Raw genomic sequence first — 27,145 nt, 5'->3', positions numbered from 1 at the left:
CGCGAGGACGTTCGGTGCAGTAAACTAGAATGGTTGGTGATGAACAGAAACGACTGGCGAAATAAACTGGGGAAGGTCGAGGCTCAACTACGGCGTTAGCACCACTGGTGATGATGATAAAATGTGTTTTAATCAGAGAGTTACATCAAAAAATTTAGATAAAAAGTTTTGTTTTACTTTTTGCTGGTGGAAAAAGGAAAAGAGTGCATTTTTTAATAATAATAATAATAATAATAATAATAATAATAATAATTTGCAAGATGTTAATACTTAAAAAACCACCGGACTCACTACACGAAACATAAGAGGTTTTAATTATCGAGGTCCTTAAAATTCTAAAAACTTGTCATATCTAACCGAGTCAAAAATTTTTTGAATATCTTATTTCATTGGACTATAACTTTTGACCAGCGGTTTATAAAATGTTACCTAACAATCGCTGATATAGACTGTCATGAAAGACAGCGAAGTGGAGACTGATATGGATACTTTTATTTGAATCATTATAGTAAGTAGAGTACTATAGCAATTATGTAGATAAAGATAAATGCCTAATTATACATGATGTTTATTTTATCTACCGTTAAAATAAGTATTTTATTTACAATGTATTAAAGAGGAACCGTATTCTTTTTAATAATTTGCTCAGACATATAATTTGTGTTAGTATAAATATGTTGTTATACGAAAAATAAGTATGTATACGAAAATAACTTATGTTAGATTTTAGTAAAATTCAATTAGTTTATAAAATGTAAGTAATTTTTAATTTGATAGTTCCTACTCTAATTAATAAACAATTTAACTTCATTGTTAAACTTTAACTAAATTATACTTTCTGCTATAATATTATAATGTTTTCATCTGAACATATCCTGTATAGTAGCTTATGTAAACAATATTAATGATTTTAATGGAAATATGTATAAAAGTACCTAATTGTTTTGTTGTACTCGTATGAATGTGTGTTTAAAAATATAATGAGAAGTGGTTTTTAATGTAATTACTTATATTGGAAAATGTATGACGTAATCATCTTTATTTCATAATTCATAATTGATTTTCATTTACCAACTTCGATTGTACTTAGTACCGCGGTTAGTACCATTAAACCCAAAGCTAAGATTAATACTATAACAAGAATTAGTATTAAACTCAACAGGTTTCCGGGTTCAGGTTCCCTCTTTAATGTTTTCTTCACAAAAAAAATCCTTTTTCATCTGGACAATGCACCGTGTCATATGAGAATTTTGACAATGGCAAAAATCTATGAATTTAGGTGCAAATTGTTGGATCATCCAGTATTTAATAGATTTAGCTCCTAGCGATTTTTATCTGTTTTAATATCTAAAAAAAATTCATGAGTGGATAGCATTGTTTATCAAATGATGAGATCATAACAGCGGTGGAAGCGTATTTTGCACCCCTTCCAGATTCTCGCTTCAGGGATTGAATTCATATATTGGAATCTCGTTGGAAGAAGTGTCTGGATGTCCAGGGAGACAATACTGTACAATAAATTGTATTTTAACCCATAAAATTGTGTTTTTTGAGAATAAACCACAACTTTAGTTGAAACTACGCTTATTTTGACGTTTTTTTTGTTGTTGTAAAATGCTTTCCTAAACGGTGGTTAAAGTAAACTCATTTTACATTGACTTCCACTGTGATTGTAGTGAACACCCATTAAAGATAGTAAATAATCTCAAAATACTTGTGTTGGGTTAATTTTTCAGGACTTTATAAATCATTTAGTTTGAAAAATCCTGTCGTTAAAATCTTTCTCTTTAAACCACACTATAATTCTTTTTAACATTTAGACCAAATGCCCACTAACACTTTTCTTTTGCAGAAGAATCAGTAAACATGCATATAAGTACGCTATTTCCTTAAAATTATTACATGCTTTAAAAAATTGAACCTATGGTCAAGTTATTTGTTTGTTAATATAATGTATTTTGCATTTTACAAAATAGAAAAGTAAGAAGGCAATGGATAAAGAAAGTGGAAGTGCTTTGTATCAATACTTATCGTGTTTTTTTGGTAAGTATACAAATTTGTTAAAACAAGCGAATACAATGTGTACAAACAGTAATCTAACTTTTCAGCTGCATCTTTACTCAATAATAACATTTTCATGCAGTTTCTACAATATACTTTAAGTACATTTCATTATTTATTTCATTGAATAAAAATCATACACGGTAAAAGCAAAACTTTGTTTAGGAGCCATAAAGACATTTTTAAAAGTTCATGTCGGTTTACATACAAAAAAAATACTAAAACTACTACCTAATTCTTCTTTTAAATGTTAACATTTACCTTGCGAACCAGTAGATACAGATAAATAGACATTTACCTTGCGAACCAGTAGATATAGAAAACAAGGCGAGTGTACCTTCTCTAGTTCGGACTTCCAACAGATATAACCGGCGAAAATCATAATTGAGAAGTGAATTTGTGTGCTAATAAAGAAATAAATATATAGCCGCTTACCACCGAGTGTTAACGAACTACAAAATGTCTGCCCTGACAATCCTATTGAATTCAGGGTATAGATCATTCACAGTGAAGTGAAAACCGACTACATTTCTTGTTTCATTGTAAATTTCGTCCTTACAACTAGGCAACCCACATTACACTAAAATTTCCTTAAAGTGTTTTTATTTTTTATACACCTACCGTATATATTTTTCATAAATTATGGTAAAAATAAAACAATTACAATAAGTACTTATAAACGCTAGATACAGATTTAAAATACAATCGCAAAAAATACATTTTATTGAAAACTACAATTTTTTAGATTACTTGTAAATTTGTTTTTATTAATATTATGCAACTATAATACACTGCACCTAATTTAAGTATAATATATACTATGATTTATTTTAGCTATGTTCTCAATGGTATCCAGTGGTTTTCACTACGGTTGGCCATCCCCCACGCTACCTAAACTTCTATCCAAAGACTCTCCAATTCATATAAGCGAAGATGAAGGATTTTGGCTTGCGACTATGCCCTTATTCGGTGCTTTCATTGGTTCATTTACAAATCCATTTTTAGTAGATAAGATTGGAAGATACAAAACTATATTATTAACATCAGGACCATATCTGTTATCTTGGATTCTTATATATTTGGCAACAAATATTCCTGCGATATATAGTGCTAGGTAAAAATTCGTGATTTGTGTAAAAACTTTGTTTTATTAAGTTACAATACAATTTATTTATACTGCTTACTTAATAATTTTGAAAAATGACTTTAAAAGTCAAAAACAATGATGTGTAGTAGTTTGAAATACTGTATAATACATTTTTTCTTACAAAAAAGTCCGAAGACTGGAGGCTTTACTGTCTTCCTAGACATATCCTCTATGCCTAATATCTTCAGAAGAATATCTTCATTATGTATATTATGTAGATTTGACTACTCCATAATTCGATCCTAGACAAAAAGCTGGTTTCTCATTCAAGTGTAACATCCTTAAGCTGACTTATTTTCTCTTCCTTTCCTTGGATAATGTATCGTAAAATATAATTATTGTTTCAGCTGTTTTCCGCCATCTAGACAAGCTATATCTGGACTACAACGTTCGTAAATCTTTATACCATACTTGTTTAGTTTTTATATATATATATATATATATATATATATATATATATATATATATATATATATATATATATATATACCCGGTATTTAGGCGTTCGACGCCCTTCCGGTAGGGATCTATGGAGGAGTATCACCTAGCCGCAAGCCCTTATCTCTTGCCGTACTGCTCCACCATAGGCCGATCAGATACCAGCATATTCTAGACTAAGCCGCAGATTCATTTTAGAATTTTAAACTGCTGCGTTAGCCTTTTTGTTTTTCTGCACACCGAGCCGAGGATCGAACTGACATCTCTCGCATTGAAGCGAAGGAGAAGCCAGCCGCCCAGCCCGCTTGGCTAATCCGATCGACCGATTTAGTTTTTAATTTTTCTAAACCTAATCGTTCTCCAAAGAAACATAACCACTTAAAAAAAATTGTTTAACGTACTTTAAATGTTAAACAAGCAAAGAAATTAATAATCAACCGCTACAAGAGACAAGAAGAGGTCATGAACTACCATTTTTTGTGGAATCTTCTTGCACTCTATCAAATCATCTTTCCCTTGGTCATCCTTTCTCTCTTTTCGTGATTGGGCTCTGTTTTAGGACTATCTTTAGCATCTTTTTATTATCCATTCTCATCGGATAATTCTTCTAGCTCTTTATTTGTTTGTTGTACCAACTTTCTACTGACCATATTCTTTTCCACCTTTCTTATTTTTCCACATCTAATATTTTTATTGTCCTTACTTCATTACGATATGCGATTCTTTATTTTATTGTAAATTCTTATCTTTGAATATCGACATAAATTTGAATTTGATTAGTGATCCTAACAACACTCTGGGCAGCTGAATTGGTCTGCAGGATAAACTAAGGGTAGTCAGATATGACGAAAAATCTCAACGAGTCATTGCCGTTATAAGCACTCCCCCACTTTTTCCCTAACTGATGCGGATGAGTTGGTAAGAAGTAGGGCAAATTGGTCAACATATGGATCAACGTTAATGGTTATAAGGTAAACCACTTTAGATTTGCTATTAACATGGTGATTAAGCGAGCATATTCGAGGAATTATGAACTATGGTGGAGGAACTCAAAAACAGTTCCCAATACGTCAGCCTAAAAATGAATATGACAAAAACAAAAAAAAAAGACAAACACAGATTACCCCAGACCAAATCTACCTAGGCCAAATTCTGAAACTTGACAAAGAGAACCAAAGTGCGGAAATCACTAAATATGCGGAAAGTACGGAAAGTATATTGCTCAAGAAAGAAAGAAAGAAGGGCACGATGAGCAAAGACAGAACAACTTTATTAGTTATATATATTAGTATATATTTAACGGTGTAAGAATGTTACAGAAGGAATAACGAGGCAAAAAATTAAAGATTTTCAGATTCCCCTAGAACCATAAATAGCAAATACGGTCAATCACATGGTTAATATCTGTGGCGAACCTTTAATAGTCGAGGATTGCTAGGAATTCTTTTGGAACCAAATTGTGCCAAATAACTATATAGACAAGCCTTTTTTAAATTTAGTTTCGTCAACGTTTCATTTAACTCATGTCTAGACCGCTGTGTGCTTTACTTAAATATTTTGCTATATAATTCGGAGAATTATATTTGCTATATCATTTTTTTAGGTTTCTGAAATGTTCTATGTCGGTTTTTATTTCTCGATTATGGTCTTGAATGGCTTGAAAATATGGCATGAGCTCTCGGGACAAACATTTAACTTTGTCGTGATTGCTTCAATCATAACTTCCTGATTTTTCCGGTTTTCTCTCTAGTAAGAAAATTGAAACGTTGTTACAATTTATCGTGACAAAGAAAAACTGGTTAAAAATTTATAAACTTTATATTGCTTAATGAAATTTAAAATTCGTATTCGTTGTAGAATTATGGTTGTCAGGTACTTTTATTAATGTATATTAAATAGTTCATGACTTTTATGGTGGTTTACATGTTGCTCCAATTCTTTACAAAGTTATTTATATGGTTGTTTTATCTCTGACGCAGATATATTTTATTTTCTTGCTTAGCTCCGCTATTTCTCGATTTTTGTTTCCTCTTTTTGTGGTTTATTGATAAGTCGTCTTCAGTGAAGAAATCAAAAGAAGAATAATGTTCGCCATTAAGTGTTACTATGGCTTAAGAAGACAGATGGCCCCAAAAATGACTAGAAAAATTATACTGACTGTATACAAAACACTAATAAGACCAGTGCTAACATATGGTTCAGAAACTTGGACACTAACACAGAATGACCAAGAAGTGCTCAAACGTTTTGAGCGAAAAATACTAAGACGAATATATGGAGGCATAAAAGAACAAGGTTTGTGGCGCAGGTGTTACAATTTTGAGTTGTATAGATGATTTGGAGAACCTGACGTTGTAAAATTCATTAAGGTAGCACGCCTCAGATGGATAGGTCATGTAATCACGCGAGAGGAAGATGCCATAGTCAGAAAAGTTTTTGACCGAAGAGGGCCGATCGGACAACGAAGAAGAGGAAGACCGAAACTTAGGTACCAAGACAACCTAGAAAATGATTTGAAGTCTATCGGAATAAGAGCATGAAGAAGAGTTGTCAGAGACAGGGGCGAATGGAGGATTGTTCTGAAGAAGGCTTTGGCTCATAAAGAGCTGTAACGCCAATGATGATGATGATAAGCCTTCTTTCTTACACTAAATCTTAGGTTTCCCTTGACATCTTAGGTTTGTTCCTTTGAATCTTACGTGGTATGCTTTGAATATATACAGCGTTTTATTCCATTCCATAATTTATTTGTATTTTCTAACATTTGTGGTTCTTCCTTGTTTATCAGTTTCATCTGCAGATATATACATATAAAAAGCACAAACAGTTTCTATATTGTTATGAAATTAATAACTTAGAATTAACAAAACAAAACGTTTTGTAATATTCCATCTGTATCATAACTTAAGTGTTCGTTGCCTAACTTTGTCACTAATACTTTTTTTTGTTAAAATGTAATGTATTGCTTCCTAAAAACAGTTCAGTACAGAGCTATTGGGAGAATGTTTTTTGTAATGAAGTAAACAACGATGTTAATTTTTATTTAGATTTATCGCTGGTATATCAGATGGTTGGACCTATTCGATTCCAATATACACTGGAGAGATATCAGATCCCAAGAAAAGAGGTATGTTTGGAGCTTGGACCAGTATTTCGTTTATTTTTGGAATCTTAACAGCCAACGTTGTTGGATCGTATCTGTCTATACAACAAACAGCATTAGTAGGTGGCAGTATACCAATATTATTGGTTTTAACGTTCATATGGATGCCGGAATCACCTTATTATTATATTATTAAGGGTAATTTAGAGGGTACGTAAAAATTTTTGAAGCTAATACAAAGCTGAGAGTTCAGTTATTTCTTTTATTTTTGATCGTCCGTTGTATTTCTTTCTCTAAATAAGTTATTATTTCATTTTTCATATATGACAGCAATGTTGTAATCACATCTGATCTAACAAGACATGTATATATTTTCAAATTATAAATTTGGAAATTTACAGCTACTATTGTAAGCTACGTGAGGAAAAGTTATTTAGTTATAGTATTCCTAACAATAACACGAGCACTAGTGATTATTAAGACATACAGAAATAATTGTATGCTAATTTATCATTCAATCTTCGCTTGTCCACTACTGAACATATATCTCTTTCATAATTTTCCGTTTGTTTCGATCTTTTGTGTTGGTGGACGACCTCTGCTTTGGTAGGCATAATCTCTTGATGTCCATTCCAGTATCCGCTTTGTCCATCTGTTATTTGTCATTCGAGCCACGACGAGCATCTTCGTCGTAGCTGGCGGTTTGGGGTCTTGTCTCGTGTTAAAATGCCCAACATAGCACGCTTCATCGCTATTTGAGTCATACGGATCTTTTTCACTATTCTCCTTGTCATTGCCAACGTTTCAGCGTCGTAAGTCAACACTGGCAAAACAGGCTGATTAAAGGTTTTTTTTTTAAGACGTATTTTTTAATGTCGAACGATTCAACTTGCCGATGGCATCTTTTTCTGTGCGAATCTCGTGACCTAGGTATTTATAAGCCATTACCTGGTCTATGGATGTTGTTCCTACGCATATATCTTCGCTGACTACAAGATTTGTCATCATCTGGGCTTTAGATATATTAATTTATAATCCCTCTTCTAGCGAAGAAAGATAGTGTTGATTTAATGGTTCTTTGGTCTAATCTATCCTATCAGCTGTTAGTACAATATCATCTGCAAACCTTAGGCGGCTAAGCGTTTCTCCATTTAATTTTATGCCATGGTCGATCAGTTTTGCTATTTTACATTTCCTGGTATGCCTGGAGCAGTCGTGTGGCTGGTAAGTCATCTTTCACTCCTCGACCAGGACTCAATGTAGCGCTGGTCATCACTTGGATTTGTCCTCATCTGTCCTTCATCACTTGGACAGTCCGAGACTGTCTATACTATAAGATTACATTGTGCTTGACTTTCTTGGAAATAATAATGCAGTGGATTCCTTGGTCTTTCTGCATAACAGTAATATAACAATTCTGCTGTTATAGCTTCATTTCTTGTAGTCCAATAATAAGCTGGTCAATAAGGCCTTATTTGTGTGATTTTATTTAGTACAGTCAAATATATTTCTTTTACAACTTTTTTATCTATATATTAAAAAATAAAATCTTTTTAGGTGCAAGAAAAAGCCTTAAAATTTTAAGAGGATCAAAAGATGTTGAGATGGAATTAAATAGAATTAATGAAGCAGTCAAAGCTGATATGAACAAAACTAGCATTAATCCGCTGCAATTATTTACTGTAAAGCGAAATCGAAGAGCGTTACTTATAATGACTTTATGCCGGGGGGCTCAACAGCTCTCTGGTAACACAGCAATATCGTTTTATGCGCAGAATATATTTACCTCAGCAGACAGCTTTGTTCCTGCAGAACTAGCATCAAATTTATATTTCCTCATACAGCTAATAGTTACGATAATTGCATCTAACATGGTCGATAGAGCTGGAAGGAGACCTCTCATATTGATATCTGTAGCTGGCGCAGGGATAGCTCTTTTAGTAGAAGGGATTTACTTTTATTTAAAAACTTCAGTAGATGTTACCAATTTTACGATGGTGCCAATAATAGCTCTAATAGTGTATGTTATTTTCTTCAGTTTGGGTCTTCAAGGTATTCCAGTTATTATTTTAAGTGAAGTGTTTAATGCTGACGTCAAGGCGGTTGCGTTGGCATTCTCTGATGTCTATTTTGCTGTTACTGCTACCGCTACGTCGAAGTACTTTCAAGCTACTAGAGATACCTACGGTATGTTTGTGCCGTTTATTACTTTCTCCGCAATTTGTGCCATTTCCTTTGTATTGATGTTCTTTATGGTTCCCGAAACAAAAGGAAAGACTCTGGAAGATATTCAAGAATATTTTAAAGGTGATAAAGACGTTAAAACTACAAACGAATCCAGTAATATTTAAGTAATATTGAATATTAAATCTGTTTTAAGATTAAATATTTTATGTAACTTATATTAAGTTTCCATGATTAGCTTCTACATAAAGGATTTCCGTTTCTTTTGGATATTATTTGTTTTATTTTTTTACTACCAAAGAAGTACATATCCTCTTACAGGAAATTCACTAGATAAATGTGTGAAAATATGCTTGTAGTTACAAATACGATTAAAAGAAAGTAAAATAACAAAATTTGTGCAAATTTATCCAAATTTTTCTCGCATACTTTTATTTCTCAACAATTTAAAAGAAAAATGGATGATTTTTATAATTTTCGTCTGTAATTTTTTTTATTTAATAAAGTACCTCGAAAACTATGGCCATTGGTACAGGCATACTAACATTAGATATATGAGGAGTCAGGGAGAAAAACAATCTGAGTCCACAAAAACAGTTTTCATGGAAATCGAAATTTAATGTTTCAAATTAAAACAAATTGTTGGTGATAAAAAATATTTTATTTGCGAAACATCAAAAAATTAAGTGAATGAACTTCTGCGTCACAAAATGTTTCTTCCCCCGAACTTCCCTTCTGTTTAGTAACTTGTAAATCGGTGTAGAACTTTCTAGAGTTTACGTTTTCCAAATATTTGGTCAAATGAAGAATATCTTTGACAGCTTTGACCGAAAGTGCCCTGGTAGTTGTACAAAGCTTCAGGATGATTGTGGCTAGTAACTTCAGGAGTTGTGATATTATGAGCTTTCCTTAAGTTTCTTTTTGGGTTTCGTTTAACTTTGCTCTCAAAAAACTAGCTTGAAAATAACCCAAAATGGGTATTCTTGTGAAAGATAAATTGAGGGCTATTTTTCCTGATTTCTAACACTCGAATAGGTCTCGTAGGTATTGGGCATTTCTTGGAATACTTGGTGGAGAACTGCTTAGTCCAATCCAGAAATTTGATATCTTTCTCACAGTCTACCACTTGAAATAGTTTCGGTTTCATTCTGTTGTTGCGGAGGAATTCTCTCCAATCATCCGGAGTTACCATATAAGCTTGTAGCATTTTTTAATTCCTTGGTATGTATTAAAATCCCCTCGTATGTGTATTAAAACGCCGAAGAATATTCTTTCAGTTCCTCTTTGCGTCGCCGAGTTGATAAAAACACATTTTTAGAGTTTGTTTATATACCACGGACGCGTATTTTCTTTGATCGAAAGCCATTCGATATTGCGTTTCAAATAAACATCCATTTAAATCGCTGAGAAGATCCTGCCGGAAAGATAATTGCGACACTCTCGCTGAGGAGTTGTCAAGAGCGGTTTATTTCAGGGTTGGTCCAAATTTCACGTCAAATATGTAATGTTTTCTTGTTTTTCGTCCGTTTTCATGGAAAATATGTGGTGTATTGTCGCAGTTAATAGTTACAGTTAAAGTAAGGTTTTAAAAGATATCCACATGTTCCATTTTCCTGTTTTTTAAGAAGCCGAGTCTAAAGTTTGTATCTAAACCCTATTCATTCTACAAATTCCCAATCGTCAACATAACCACGTGTAAGCCAAACAGGGTCGTACTGATGTACGACCTATGTATCATATGATTTTTAAAAATATTTACTTTTGAAACTGTTAGTGTAAGAATTTCTTGAAATTTAATCATTATATCACAATTAAACTAAACTCTAAAAAATAACACGACCAGTAAATAACTTAACAATAACTATAACATAAATATAACACAATATAATTAACTTAAAAATCAACACGATACAATTTGAATTTAAAATGATGGCAAGTTAGGATCTGTAACATGAGAATATGTCTCGCTTACGGTAATAAATTAATTTTTATAGCCTCTTGACGAATGAGACGGCGAATATCAACACGTGCTCATGTTTACTGATGGGAATTTGGTAAACGAATATACTTTAGTGGCTCAATTTCAACCTTAATTTTGTATGTCCCTACGAAGCCGTTCCAAAATACTTTTCATAGTATGGCTTCTAGATAGACGAGATCGTTAGTTAGTTGAATTATGGATATTTCAGTATTATAGTTGGTAGCTTCTTTGGCAAAATGATCTGCTGTTTCATTCATAAGAGAGACTGTTACCCTGTTACATCGAGAGAAGACAGATTTTGGTATATGTCATGAATTTTTTAAAGCAATTGGTGGTTAGTGGAAATTGGTGTGAGGCATTTGAAATATGCCTAAAAAATGCCGAATTTAATCTATCACGCACAGATTCTTAATAAATCGATTTTTCTTTTCAGTTTTTCCCCTTAGAACGGGGGGGGGGGAGGTTAGGGAAGCGGGACGGTAAGAACAGTAAACTTTTTGCATCTTTTTTGGGGTCCGAAAATTAACATTTGTAGAATAACTAAGTTTGTTTGTATGATTTTTAGAGATTTACTGGCATTTTCATCTTTGACGATTGGAGTATACTTAAATATTTATAAATTTATTTATAACAAAACTGAAGCATCCCTCGCCCCTGGTAATGCGTTTTTTAGATGGCTCTCTTCGATTTACGTCAGATTAAAAAATAAATAAAGACAATTGCTTTATCGGAAGCCGAGAAAATACAATTTTTTACGTATGCCTAAATACTTCACTGGAAGAAGAAAAATCACGCTTAACTTTGTAGGAGGACGAATTTATATCTGCATAAGGTCGATGTCGTGTACCTATAAATCAACGGTATGGCCGATGATTCGAAAACGTCAATACGTCAAAACGCCAATATTTATGTTTTAATTGTCACTTGTATTACCAATTGTCACCGTAGTAACTGGGTAGAAAAAAATATAAAAAACTAATAACTGAAATTTTTGTTTACAAACGGGTGTGTTTTTAATAAAAATAAATACTATAATTGACATAACTGTTTATTTTATAAAAATATAAACGTGTTGTAACGAAAGTTTAATAAGGTTCTTTAGAATTAAAATAGAATTAAAAATAATTTGTAAATTGTAAGTAATTTCATACTAATCTCTCTGTAATATCTAAGAAACATTTATTTATTCTTGATATATACCTCAATTATATTTTATTTTTTATCAATCTTTAAATTGAATAAAACGTGTCTCTATAATCGATACAAAAATGAGCATCTTTATGTGCCTAGAGATGCAATTAAAATTGATTACTGTCTTAAATATATTCGTTGTATTTTTTCATTAAAATACGTATTGCAATATACAGGGTGTTTCAAAGATAATATGCAATATTTTGTGAACAAATCAAGTTCCTGACCATATAACTTGAGAACTTATGCCCAAAATGATTAGAATGGACTTATCTACAGTACTAAGATCAAGTATGTAGAAAATGACAGAAAAATTAGCAAGTCTGGATACTTTTCCTTGTGCTTTATGCTTAGATACACCTTGGTCGTTGTTTGTAATCTTCAGACCAGTTGTAGAGCGTTATCTCCGGTTCTTCAAAATATAGTAGCTATGTTATTGATGTTACAGAAGTTCTCCATCAGTTTATTATCCAGAAATATGTGCTTCCTGAGCCTCGGTGCTCCTGTAAATTTTCTTGCAAAATGTGAGAATATTGCATCTGCTTCTCATGAGGAAGTATCCAAGGTATGAAATTTTTCTTTACTTTTAATCTTAAAATTCCTTGATTCCTGACATGTGCTGTCCATGGTGCTAATATCTCTGCAGAGTCTATTAACTAACTACAACTAACATGTTTCGTTGGACACGGGGCCTAGATATTTAAATTTAATACTTGATTTATAGTATTTTCTTCGCTTGTCAAGATGGTATTGATTATGAGCCATTTACCAATTATCTTTGGTCTCTGCAGCATTGATAATTTCCTACAAAGTTAGTATTAGAATTACAGTATCATCTTCACATTGTATACTATCTATTGGAGTTCCAAACATCCTATGGCTCTAAAGCCTAATTCAAGCCCTGGCATTCCTCATTAAAAATCTCCATCCGTTATGGTCTGTAGCTTTCTCTTTCAAGATCGACTGGCAAGGAGATTTCTGGCGTCTCATCTACATCATTCTCCCCATAAGGACTAAGGTTCGGAGTACACATCCAAAAAACGGTGGAGAAGGCAAACCAAAATCTGGAGGCGTTGATACGGCTGATGCCAAACATTGAAGGCCCAGGTAGCACCAAAAGAAAGGTGTTAAATGGAGTTTTCTAGTCAGTGGTAACTTACGCTGCCCCCGTGTGGTGTAGCGTACCAAACACTGCGAAATACACTAAGCTGATGGAGACTTCACAAAGGTGAATGCCCCTCAAGGTATCTAGCGCATATAAGAGAGTTTCAAATGAGGCTCTATATGTCATTGGAGCGGTGATACCGATCGTTTTTTTGTGCAAAGAGGAAGCGAGGGTGTATGCGAGGAGGATGTATGTAAATATAGATGAAAATGAGAGAGAAAGAACGATAGTAGGGTGGCAGAGAGAATGGGCGAATGATAGCGGAAAGGTAAGGTGGACGAAGGAGCTTATTCCCGATCTGAGGCCGTGGTGGGAATTTAAGTTCAGGAAACTAGACTACTTCCTGACGCAGCTTCTTCCTGGACATGGTAGTTCTGTTACCTTCACAAATAGAATAGACAAATGTATCTCGGCAGACTGTACTGTTTGTAGGGTATCGGACGCTCCCGCCCACGTTTTCAACTGCCAGAAATGGGCAAATGAGAGGGGAGATTTCGAGAGGCGAATGGGTTTCGGACTGGATGAAAGAAACGTTGAAAACATAATGTTGAGAGGAGAGAAAGAATGGAGAGAAGTACACTGTCTGATTTCTGGGGTGATGAAGAAAAAGGAACAGGAGGACAGAGGAGGAAATTGAGCCAGGTATCTGAAATTTATGGTTATGAAATTTATGGTTAATATTATTTATTAGTTTATGACCTCACGTGTAAAATATTTTTTGATTTACAGTAACAGGCATTGTTATTTATAAATTTTTAGTTTTTTATTTTAGTTGTTCATTGAGTAGCAAGACCTCCTCTTTGAAACGGTGGTTAGGGTTTTAGCCGAAACACGGTTAATCCGGCACTACCCTGTGGTCTTCTGGGCTAGTATCCTACTAGGCTGAAAGATGCCAGGGTGTCTTGTTCCGTGACGTAGATGTCCAAAAAAGATTTCCGCCACCGTTACCTGTCAGAATTCAATGGATACCTTCTTAGGCTCTTACTGGAATCTGGCAATACGGCAATTAAAAAAAAAACAAAGAAGTATATGAAAGAAAAATTCACATACTTTTAAACTGTTGATAAATGTAACAAGGTACATATGTAAAAATTAAATACTTTATTACTAATATTGTAATATTTTAGTAAAATTTTAGTCTTAGAATTGAATATCTACAAAAATATTTTACATTGCGTTGGACACAAACTATATAACTTAATCATTTTTATTTATTTTATTTATATACTTATACTTTTATTTAGAATAGTATTTGGAATTCGTCCTAATTATTCAATCCGGTGTATACTCCAATATATACTCCAAAAATCCAAGCATTAGGGCAAGCTTTGCCTTATACCGGAATATTACACTATTTTACAAGCGATTTATGTGATACTGCAATGTGCAAGGGGATGTAATGAGAGAGCCCTTGAAAAAGCAAAGATCCGTATATTGTTTGACAGTCGAGCGCCACTGAAGGCACTGGCGTATCAGGAGGGGACGCCCAAGCTGGTATAGGAATGCATCAGAGAACTGAATAAAGTGGGAGACCGGAACAAGGTTGAACTTGTTTGGATAGCAAGGCATCAGGCCACTGAAGGCAATGAAAAAGCAGATCAATTTGTTAAAAAAGGATCTAACGAATAAAACAGACAAGCTGTAACCCTGGAAACACCAAAGGCTGCAGTACGTAGGGCTGTAGAAGACTTCATTCGAGAAAGTCATGAGCGATATTGGGAGAGAATCCAAAATAAACACATGGGAAAAATACGCAGGAATAAAGTGAGATCATTAACAAGAATATTGATTGGGCATGCACCAGTAAGAGAATTCCTTAATAAAATGGTCATTTATAATGGAGACCTTGACTGTAGATTCTGCAATGAGGAGCCAGAAACTGTAATACATGTATCAGGAGCCTCCTAAGAGGCCCTGGAGTTTAGAGGTAAATTTACAGAGTTCACAGAGTTTGCAGTTCAAATTACAGAGATTTATAAAGTTTAGAGGTTTACAAGTAAATTTAGAACACACCAAGCAAAAGACTTGTATAAACTTTTTACTACAGGGTAAAAAAAATTTAGACTGTAAATATATGTAAAAATGTAATATACAAAACTATACTAATATTGTAATATTTTACCATATTACAATCGTGTCAATCACCTCAGAAGTACCGACACGTTAATTAATTCAAAGGCAAAATATCAAGCACATTTTTATAGTATTAAAATTGAATACCCACAAAAATATTTTACATTTCTTTGGACACACACTGTATAAAGTAATAGTTATTTTTAATTTTATTTATATACATGTACGTATTTATAGAAGAGTGTTTAAAATTTTTCTCAATTGTTCAATTTGCTGTTGGTTTCTTTAAATAGTTATAATTTCGTCCTGACAGCGCAACCATCCTTACAATTTTCTGAGTAAGTATTAAAAATGATAATTCAAAAGCACGTATATATCTGTGTTTTCTAACATTACTCCCCGTTTAAGCTTAACATAGAAAAAAATACTAAAGTTCAAATGCTGTTTAAATATTGCGATAGCGGTAATTAAAATATTAAGATGATTTATGATGCAAGTAATCTTCATGTTTTTATGAGACAGCAAATTCAATCTATAGCATCATATAATAGCATCATACTTCATTGAAATTTGAAAAATTGAAAAAAAGTTGCTCATAAATACACCTCATACAATTTTATATAAATTCCTATGATTTTTTATACTAAGTTCGGAAATAATACTTACGTCAATAATCTAGTGGGCAATAATTAACCCTTAATATCCTGCATTATTATTATTTTGAACAATAATATATTTTATGGTAATTTATTGTTCGTATGAGTCCTCTAGTCGAGTTTCTGAGCATATTTTCAAAAAAAAGTTAACAAAAAAAATTATCAGCTGTGACATATATGCCACTCTAGGACATACAGGGAGCAAAATAAGAAAAAATGCGAAAGCTTTATTAAATTCTATATTTAAACAAAAAATATCTTTTACATATGTATAGAGAATTATCTTGTATGTGTATGAAACTGCTCATTACAATCAATGCACAACCCCAAATCACACATTCTACACATGGTTCTAACAACAAAAGTGCAATTTTCAAATTCGCACCGTCGTCTTTTCTTGTTTGGAATATATATCAAGATGTGATCTTGTCTGTCAAATGTGACGGTGTCGCTGGTTCGACTACCGATACTGCTTGAAATTGAGGGTTTTGGTCGACCTGCACGTTTAGCTTCTATACCATACTTCATAAGATATAAGGTGGCTATATCTCTGCGAAAATCGATTTGTTTTATAGAATTGCCGATCTTTTTATAAATATGCCAAGCGTTTTCCAATGATGCGTCTAGAAACCATGTAAATAATGACCACCACCATTTTTTGTATCTAATACCAATCCTGTACCTTCCTATATTTTGATCCATCAAGTCCGTCCCTCCCATCGATGAGTTATATTTTCCTATGAGACACGGACGAGGTACTTGAATAATTTTCTTCTCTTTCTGAGAAAATCATTTTGCATGTGTCATGGGTTGAATACCATAAGAGGTAGACGCAGCAGTAACAATATTATTGTCCAACGTACTTCGCTGGATTTTGGGTTATTTCCCTGATATATATCAAAATTAATTAGAAAACCGTCTTTTGTGTTTAGCGACCACATTTTAAATCCAAATCTGATTGGCTTTCCCCTTATAAACTGTTTACAAGAAGGCTTTTCATAGTATCTAACCATAGATTCGTTATAGTATATTTCTTCGTCTAGCACGAAGTTCTTTATAAACTTATAAATTTTGTAAATAATCCATAAGGGGACGGACTTTCCATGCTTTATCCTTTGGGTTTATGTTATTATTGTCTTCCCAATGTATAAATTGCATAATTTTCTCGAATCGATTACGCCTCATTGCGTTTTTAACAAAACGATGCTTCATGTCTGGTTTTGAATCCCAGTAATATCTCTTTCCTGGTTTTGGATCGTATCCACTAAGAATCAAAATGCCAATAAAGCATTTCAGTTCTTCAAGTGAGATATGTGGGTCGGCAACATTTTTGAAAAGAGCATATTTTTTAGTTTCTGACTCTAAGTATTGGAATAACGGGCCATCCCAGAATAACTCGAACAATTCAACAGGAGTTAAATTCTCATAATCAGAAAAATTTAGTGTTAGAAAAGTATCCAGACGATTTTGAAAATCATCTCCTTTTAACCAAGAATATGAACATTTTGATGGCTCATCTCTAGGTGCGCTGGCTTCAGTGGCGCCAATTCTATCATTATTTAAAAGTTTTACCTCGGTTTGGACACGAAGTTGTCTCCCTGGCAAATGGTCAAGATCTCCATCATCAATTTTATCTCCATATTCTTCGTCTGTGAGGACGTTTACTACTGGAGGTTCTGTGTATATGGCATCTAAATCTAACTCTACATCACCGTAAGCTATTTGAAGTGCTTCTTCAAGGGTAAAACCGCGCCTAAAATGGAATAAACCCTTAAATGCCAAATAAGAAATACATTCCCATAAAGGCGTTTATGTATTACATAAAAACAAAATAGTTTCTTAAAATTCTCTGTTGGTAAATCCCCAGATGATTGTTCCTCAAATCGCCGAGAATATCGTAATATTTATTATATTATAAACATGTGTGATGACACAGCGACCGTGAAATTGATACCTAATACATGATATCTGGTCAAGATCTGGTCAGAACTAAGTGGTAGTGAAATATTTAAATAAAATTTGAAATATGTAGGTTATGTACCTTTATGTAAAGCTTAACTTACTTTTTGAGCTAAAAAATTGCAAGATAAAAAAATTAATGTACTCAGTGGCGCACTAAGGGGGGGTTTTGGGGGTTGAAACCCCCCCCAGGACCGTATTCCGACACTGTTACTCACACATTTTAAGAACTCGAAATGGAGGTAACATCATAAAAAATTTCGGTGACCAACCAAAACCCTCCCCAGAGGCCAATTCTAGGTGCGCTACTGAATGTACTTACTCTAGATTGATGTCCATTTTTTCTAAATATTTATTGACAGCTTATTTAAAATGTTTTTTAACGCACAAAAATGGCACAAAATTTTCGCACACTATGTCCGCAAACTAGTAAACATGCATTAGAGGAAGTGTCAAATTGCACAATACTTACACCATCTATGCGATCCTATCACAAGTTTCCTTACAGAACGCTGTTTAAATTACACAATATTGCGTAAATTATATGTCACGCTAGGGTATTAAGCTTTCTATACCATGCTCTCAGGTTAGCAAGCCAGGATATTCTTCTTCGTCCTGGGGACCTTTTTCCTTCAATTTTACCTTGCAAAATGCATTGAAGTAGCTCGTATCTGCCTTGATTTCTCATTATATGTCCCAAGTACTGCAGCTTACGGTCCTTCACGATGTTGACCAAATCCGCGGTTGTTGAATTGAATTCTCAAGTACAAAAGTTGACCATATTCTGTGACTCATGTGGGGGTCAGAATAAAAATTATGCATTTTTTAGATTTCTTCACTATATGTTCCATACCTGCCATCGCTTTACAGAAATTATTGTTGTATTTCCTATCCGTGGCCACTCTTATTTAGAGTGTGACCGCAATATGGTTTTCATTAATCAAAAAGCAAGGATTGAGTTACCTAGTGAGTGGACATAGCACATTAGAGAGTATAGAAAGAAACCTAAACCATTCAATGTCAACGAATGTACTACAAATCATTTTAAATCTTGGACTGCATTTCTGACTCCTTTTTACAAAAAAAAGTGTCCCTTTGCTGCAAGCAGACCTTTAAGACAGTTGAAAATTGATGTTAATCATAGAAGGTTAATCTTTTACAAAGAAAATTACAGTGGCTCATGGTTGTCAAGCATAATTAATAGTCCTCAAAAACTGCTCAGCAGGCTTACACAGGCAAACTACCTATTCCTGAGCTGAAGTTCAAAGATATTCAGGCTTTCAGAATATTTTGTTCTCAATCAGCCAAGGACTATTATGATAGTTTACCTCATGCCAACAATGTCAGAGATGATAATAACTAATGGTACTGATAATGCTTACAGACCAATGAAAAGCCTGGACTTTCATTGATTTTACATATTTATGACACACCACCTTTGTTAGTATTTTTTTATTTTTTCAATAAAATACTTTTTACACAAAATGTTAAACTTTTCATAAGTATTTATCATTTAATAATATCTGCAAGTGTAACTGATGAATAAATTAAGATTTATCTTAACCAATTTTATAGATGTAAGTTCCTAAAAGACAATTTAAGTTTTCTCATAATAATATCAGAAGGATTTTCATGGTTTAAGCCGTGTGCCCTTCATATTAAATGGTAATAATAATATTATGGTAAATTTAGATATTCTGCCAGTTGCATATATTATCCGTAACTTCCAAGAGGATAATCCATATATGGGATAAGTACTAAATGAATGGAACAGGCGAAGAGGGAGTCTGCCTGCGTTATTTTCTATTTTTTAGACACTCCTGACCTCCAAAGCTAACAGTAAAAGCTTCGACACAAAAATATTTGAAATATCTAAGAAACCTTTACAGTTTCAATGACGAAATAAGGATACAATTATGGAGGTATACCCATGTTAAAGTAAGTGACGTAAATATGGTTTATAAAAAAGGTAATCTGAGAAAAGGATAAAACAATATGGTAACAAAAACGTGACATTCAACAAATAATTAAAAATTAAACAAGCAAGCGTCTTAAATAAAAAAAAAATTTGGAAAAATATTTATCTAGTTTACTATAAAAATGTATTTGTAAGTGGAAAACAAAAGTTGAAGTCAAATAATGGAATTTCTTTAAGGATTAAGTAAATTATATATCTTAAAATATATTTGCTAATTTTAAACATATGCTACAAAGTTTATTAAATTAAATATTACATGTGCAAAACTTTGTAAATAGAAATTTAATTTCGCAGATTTAATGACAATATAATTCGCATTGTAGCTCTTATTTATTATTTATGTGTTGTCTTTAATAATATCATCTACATTTTTATTACTACACACTATGTAAATAAAGTAGTATATTTTTCGTAATTCTGGACCATTTTTTGAGCAAAACATTGAAATATTTATTATGCCATCATTGAAGGCATTATCTGCCTCTACCGACTCACGACTATATTATACTTCAATTCAAATGTTTCTTTGACTGCTGTGAAAAGATTCTATGATTTCTTCTCCTACTGGAACAGCACCAACAAAAGGTGCTGCTCTTGTACCTACAGTCTTCTTCTTCTTCATGTGCCATCTCCTCTAAGAAGGTTGGCAACCATCATGGCAATTCGCACTTTCGATACCGCTTCTATAAAGAGGTCAGCAGAAGTGAAGTTAAACCAAGCTCTCAAATTGTTTAACCAGAAGATGCGTCTTCTTCCGCGACTCCTTCAACCCTGTATTCTTCCTTGTATTATTAATTGCAGCAAGTTATAACGCTCGCCCCTCATGACATGTCCCAGATATTGCAGTTTTCTGACTTTAATTGTATTTAAAACCTCTTTATCTTTTCCCATTCTTCTCAACACCTCGACATTCGTGGCTCTATCCACCCAACTTATTCTTAATATTCTTCTGTAGACCCATAACTCGAAGGCTTCTAATCTGTCCGAAACATCTTTCTTTAATGTCCAAGCCTCCAACCAATAAAATAATATGGAGAACAAGTAGCATCTCAGAAGTCTTATCTTTAAAGAAATTGAAATGTCCCTGCTGCAGAGTACTTTTTTCAGTTTGTTGAAAGAATTTCTTGCTTGTCCTATTCTTGCCTTAATCTCTTCTGTGTACTCATTATTTTCGTTAATTATTGTACCCAGATAGTTATATTTTTCAACTTTTTTAATTTGTTCTCCATGTATTGTTATGTTTTCTTGGCGCTGTTGAGCTTTTGTAATTACCATAAATTGTGTCTTTTTTGTGTTTAGGGACAGTCCGTTTTCTTCACTGACTTCTACCACTCTGTCAACCATTTGTTGTAAATCCTAAAGACATTCCGCTAATGAAATAGTGTCGTCGGCAAACCGTATATTATTGATTGGTCGGCCATTTACTTTTATTCCCATAGTTAGTTCTTCTAGTGCTTGCTAGATTATTTCCTCTGAATAATTGAACAAAGTAGGAGACAGAACACAGCCCTGCCTGACGCCCCTCTCAATCTGTATTTCATTTGAAAAGACGTTGTTCTCTTTTACCACAGCGATCTGATTATAATAGACAGCGTTAATGATCCTGATGTCTCTCATATCTACCTACAGTACCTACCCTAAAACCAAACAGTATATGTGTCAGTTGTTCTTTGAATTGTCTATAGTTTTTTTTATAAATTACTTTTAGTATCGTTTTAAATAGATAACTAGGTGATCTAATATTTCTATATTTCTCACATTGTTTGCATTAGGTTCGTCATCATAGCAACAAAGGTAGACTTAAGGAATATATTATAGATCTTTTTAAATATCGATGTTGTTTGAAAAAGTATTTAGTACTTACTTGAATAAATGAGACCTCTACTTGCAATCTAGCCTGAATACGCCACCGGATTCCTTGTAAAAAGACGCATCCAGCTATACATAAATTTCGTAACATAATACCAACCTCCCATTAAAATTAAATAGAGGCCACTCTTCAATTAAAGAGAGGCCAATAAATGGCCACTCACTGAAAAAATCTCAAAGAAAACGACAACATCGATGAAGCAATCTCTCATGGCCGCTAAAAAAATTCACAAGCTTAGATCGAAAGCATTTTTTGCATTATTGAAGGAATCAAAGCCTGAATTATTGACTTTATCCTTCGACTTACAAAAAAACCTTCCGCTGCCTAAAGTCCTGGATCAAGCAGCGTACTACAGCAGACAGCTATATGTACATAACTTGACAATCATAGTGGGACATTCTAAAGCCCCATTAACGAAGTAAAATTGTTTTAGCTATGTATGGCCAGAGGATGAGTATGGCAAGGGCTCTAATCAAGTGGCTTCGGCAATGTATCACAGGCTGTCTAATACTGATTTAAAAGATATCAGTGTCTTAAGATTAATGTGTGATGGATGTGGAGGCCAGAATAAGAATTAACTAATTTTATCCATGGCAAGTCGCTGGCTGATACAAGCTCCAAAAAAACATAAAATATATTGAAATAGTGTATCCCGTTCGAGGGACATTCATCAAGAAAAAACTTTAAAAAATGTAAGTTATTCCGATATCTGAGGGCTATTTTAAAATAATATCTGAAAGTACAATCTTACAGCGCACCAATATGGATTTCAAGCTCTGCGATTGGAAAACAGAAGCATTATCTACATTAAAAGCACTGCAGAGTTGGCGCTTTCAGATATCAAAAATAAAAAGGATTTGTTTGGTAAGATCAAGAAAACAAAATAACGTCGTATTGGTTAAAGGAGACGAAAGCTACAACTCAAGCATCGGGTTATTTAGAAATATTTTAAAAGAAGGAAGATCGACCAATAACGTCAATCCAAATCAAATAGGAGTCGAGAACTTGGCCAACATTAGCAAAGAGAAATTGAAGGACATAAGGAAGCTACTGGAAAGTACGGCGAAGAATGGCAAAATGATCAAGAAACTGGCTTATTTCAAAAACGTCCTACATTAAGAAAAAACCAATCTCTTGGTCTGTTCATTTCAAAATAGCCAATATCTTTATTAACTTATATTTAAATAATTATTTTATTTTAATTTCTTTATTAATTCCTTTGCCTTCAGATTTGTTTTTACTATTTTTTCTTCAAAACGTAGTTGGCGCCCTCTGTCTTTCTTTCCTTTCTCTTTCTGTCCCGTAGAATAAATATTCGCCCTCTCTCTTTCTGTCCGGTAGACTAAATATTCTGTTCTATGTTGACAGAAAAGCTAATTATATAATATATGAACATCCTATGACATCTGTGCTAACTTCATGCAGTCCCTTCCTACTTTCTGTTAATCACCTTTAATGGTCGGATTATTTTTTGTTTGTAATTGAAATTTATAAAAGAAGGTAGGAATTATAATAAGCTTCATTTTATGGTCTACAACATTCTCTTGGGTTTATCGGCTGGTTTATTGGCTGTATTCGAAATTTTATTGGCTAAATTAATCAACCGTATTCACGGTTTATTGGCCTTATTCCAGACTTTTCATCCTATCGGCCACATCGGATGAAAATTTATTGACCATTGGAGGACTTCACCACTTAATTGGGAATCACTCACATGGTATAACTACGGCTGACAGGAGGACCTAACCGTCTAATTAGGAGGACACACAATCAGCCCATTGATGCCATCATTGTCTTAAGTATCACCCTCACTATATTTATTCTTAAGCATTGGCAGTTAGGCCAGTTAACTGGCATAAAGGCCAGTTCCATTAACAAACTTGAAGTGTTCGAAATGTGGTGCCTGCGTCGAATGCTCAGAATATCATGGACGGACGACAGGGTCAGAAATGAGGAAGTACTCAGAAGAGCGGGCTTACAGGATAGGGAACTTTTTAATTATGTAAAAAGTAAGAAGACTGCATACTTGGGGCACATTATACGAGGAGAACGATACACTTTTCAGCAACTGATACTCGAAGGGAAAATAGAGGGTAGGAGAGGTCTCGGACGTAAAAAAATGTCATGGCTGCGCAATATTCGACAATGGACAGGAATCCACAGCTATGAAATGCTTCGCAATGCTGCTAAAAACAGAATTATTTAATCCAGAATATTTAACATCTCACCTGACAAGACGATGTACGGTGGACGCCTACGCAGAAATGCATGGCACCTTAAGAAGAAGAAGCATTGGCAGGGTTGATTGTTTCCTGTTTTTAATAAATATGATTAGTTAAATTTTGTTTTATTTCCTATCAGCTGGGGGTTTAGGTTTGATTCCTAGTTTAAGACAAAACGACCTCACACTTGAGATACTGAGCTAGGCGAAGCATAGACGATAAGCTCCCATGGTTGATTGACGTATTATATTTATAATAGTATTTCAATTCTCTTTGGTAGTCTTATCGTTACAAACTAGCAACGAAAAACTAATTTTGAACGATTAAAGTTTATGGATAACGAATTTTGTGGCTCCAGGTTTTACAAATATATTCACGGGAAACAATTACGATTGAAGGCAATTTTGCCAGGGTGGGAGATTATTTTTTTGCAAATAGAGGTCCCAAATATAACATATTCTGACCTTATTGAACCCTAAAATGCTAACGCTACTTAACATAATATGTAAACTACATTTTGCCTACTTATTAATTTAGGTCTAGTATTTTTTTTATTTCAAATCTAATTAAAACAAAATTGTTAAACGTTAAATCTTAAGAAAAGTTTATTTATGAACGATACAAATAAAAAACATTGAAATATTAATAATCTAAACATAAACAACTTAAAATAGATACTTTTGGCACAGAACAGAGTCTTGTAATATGTACACGATAAACCTGTGCATATAATACCCATTACAAATATAGAAACGATAACCTTCTATTGATGTACATATTACATACAAATGTTTATCTTATGCTCGCCACACAAGGCACTCCCGCACTGGTAACATTTTTCGTAGTTTGGTAGTTTTGCCAGTTTGGTGATAGTATTTGGTACGTAAAATTTACTTTAGTACTCTAGGGTTAAGTTAATTTCATATTTTTAAATTCCTCGCTCTAAGACCAGCTAACTCACATATTTTTCAAGTTTAGAGAACACCACTTGTTTATCACCAAACGTTCTCGGGAAACCATTAATTCTAACCCAGAAAGCACAAAACGCTTTTAAAAGATCAAATTTCTTAAAGCCTTATCTAAAATATTGCATTGCTTAACCCTTTAACGGCGAAATTTGTTTTTTTTTTGGAAAGGAGATTGTTTACCGATGTATATATATTTTTTTAAGCCCTTTTCTCTATTCGGATTGCCGAATATAGGCCTCTCCTAATTCTCTCTCATTCATCTCTGTTGTTTGTAAGCCGTTTCCACATTGGTCCTGCAGTTCTTTTAATATCATCGCTCCAGCACATTTGCGGTCTTCCTCGTGGTCTTTTGGCTTCATGTGGTCGCCAATTCCCGATCTATTTATTCCACCGACCATCCTTAAGACGCTCGTTATGTCCAGCCCATTTACATTTCAGTTTAGCTGCCTGTTTTACTTTTGTTCTATTACGAATGTCTTCATTGGTTTTATGGTCTTTGAGTGCGATGCCCAGCATGTCGTTCCATAGCTCGCTGTGTTTCTGATCTTCTCCATGTTTATTTTAGTAAATGTCCAGGTTTGAGCTCCATATGTAAGTACAGGTAGGATACAGAAATTAAACACTTTGGTTACATATGAGAGTCTTTCCAATGCTGCCCATCCCATTTTTACACGTCTGCTTATTTCGGTAGTCTGATTTTCTTTGCTTACCTTGACATTTTGACCCAGATATGTATATTCATCTACGTGTTCTATCTCTGTCCCTTAGGCTTGTCTTCTTTGTTTGACATTAGTTTAGTTTTGCTGAAACTCATTTTCAGTTCTGTTTTTAGGGATTCTGTGTAGAGCTCCTCAGTCATTTTATTCAGTGCATTTCACGTGTCGGCTATTAGTACTACATCATCTGCGTATCTAAGATGGTTTAAGTATCTTCCGTTAATAGGGATTCCCTTATTTTTCCAGTCTATTGACTTAAAGATATTTTCTAGAGTAGCTGTAAATAATTTTGGAGATATTGTGTCTCCTTGTCTTACACCTCGGTTGATTTTTACTGGTCTTGTTTCGATTCCATTACCCAACGTCACTATCATTTCAGGTTGTTCGTAAATGTTATGTATTAATATTCTTTACCTGGAGTCGATCCGGTTGTTGAGTAATGCTTCTTCTATTGCCCACAGTTCTACGCTATCAAAAGCTTTTTCATAATCTATAAATGCCAGACATAATGGGAGATTGTATTCGTTAGTCTTTTCTATTAGGATAATCAAAGTATATAGATGGTCACACCTTTTTCTAAATCCGGCTTGTTCTACTGGTTGATATTCGTCAAATTTAATTGTTAACCTGTTTGTAATAATCTTTGTAAAAGTTTTGTAAAGTTGTAAAAGAAGTGAAATTGGTCGATAATTTTTCAGGTCTGTGATGTCTCCCTTTTTGTGTATTAGTATTATTTTAGCAGTATTCCATTGTTCGGGTATGTTGCCTTCGAATAGACATTTAATAAATAGTATTTTTAGATATATGATGGCTTCTTCTCCTCCTTCCTTCAGCATTTCTGCTAGGATTCCATCGCTTTCAGGAGTTTTATTTCTTTTACTGCTCTTTCTATTTCTTCGTGGCTTATTTCGGGCATCACTTCTGAGTTGACATTTGTTATCTGCCTTTTCTGCCAGCGATGTATTAAGACTATATATTTTTTCGAAAAATTAAAAAAAATATGATAGGATCACACTTTATTAACAAAAATAGGTTGTCAAAATAAAATTTAAATGGTAAAGTTTTGAAAGCTTCAGGGAATTCGTGTATCATATTAACCATTGAAGCTATGTTTTTTCCAAATTCTGTTTCAAATGTGGTGGTTCAAATGCCTCTAGGGCATTTACCTTGGTATACATCAAAATTTACTAGAGACTCCGATGGAGTATTTAGACACCACATCTTGTAGCTGAACGTAATTGGTTTTCCCCGAATAACTTGTTTACAGAGATGTCGCCCGAAATATTTTATCGTTAGTATAAATAAAGTATTTCATTCCTTTCATCCTCTTCAAACTGCTCTTGTTCTGCCTGAAATCGTACTTCAACAGAGTCTGTTGTACTTCAACATTTTTCATTGCAATTACTATTTACATTTGTTTATAATATTAATAT

At 33.6% G+C, this 27,145-nt stretch overlaps 2 protein-coding genes across 4 annotated transcripts in view; both read left to right on the top strand.

Annotated features, from left to right (window-relative positions):
- Window positions 1-622: 622 nt before the first annotated feature.
- LOC140438094 (facilitated trehalose transporter Tret1-like) lies at window positions 623-9,178 on the top strand. 2 transcript variants are annotated; one of them, XM_072527810.1, is made up of 5 exons: window positions 623-754; window positions 1,977-2,043; window positions 2,896-3,175; window positions 6,694-6,959; window positions 8,307-9,178. In XM_072527810.1, exons 2-5 carry the CDS (start codon window positions 1,992-1,994, stop codon window positions 9,098-9,100), a joined length of 1,392 nt encoding a protein of 463 aa, XP_072383911.1. In that variant the 5' UTR covers window positions 623-754; window positions 1,977-1,991; the 3' UTR covers window positions 9,101-9,178. The 2 variants fall into 2 exon arrangements, with proteins under 2 accessions (XP_072383911.1, XP_072383910.1); XM_072527809.1 differs by having other exon boundaries at window positions 1,853-2,043.
- A 6,421-nt stretch (window positions 9,179-15,599) lies between these two features.
- Window positions 15,600-27,145, top strand: part of LOC140439055 (facilitated trehalose transporter Tret1-like) — a 33,660-nt gene continuing 22,114 nt past the window's right edge. The window contains exon 1 of one of the 2 annotated variants that reach the window (XM_072528698.1): window positions 15,600-15,681. The gene's annotated coding sequence lies outside the window, so the exon portion shown is untranslated. Of the gene's footprint in view, window positions 15,682-24,877; window positions 24,908-27,145 lie in introns of those variants that run through there. The other variant, XM_072528699.1, reaches the window with a different exon arrangement.

Source organism: Diabrotica undecimpunctata, chromosome 4 (assembly GCF_040954645.1).
Source record: "Diabrotica undecimpunctata isolate CICGRU chromosome 4, icDiaUnde3, whole genome shotgun sequence".
Classification (NCBI taxonomy): Eukaryota; Metazoa; Arthropoda; class Insecta; order Coleoptera; family Chrysomelidae; genus Diabrotica; species Diabrotica undecimpunctata.
The sequence above is the reverse complement of the archived record's forward strand: the minus strand, read 5'-3'. Positions and strand labels throughout refer to the sequence as shown.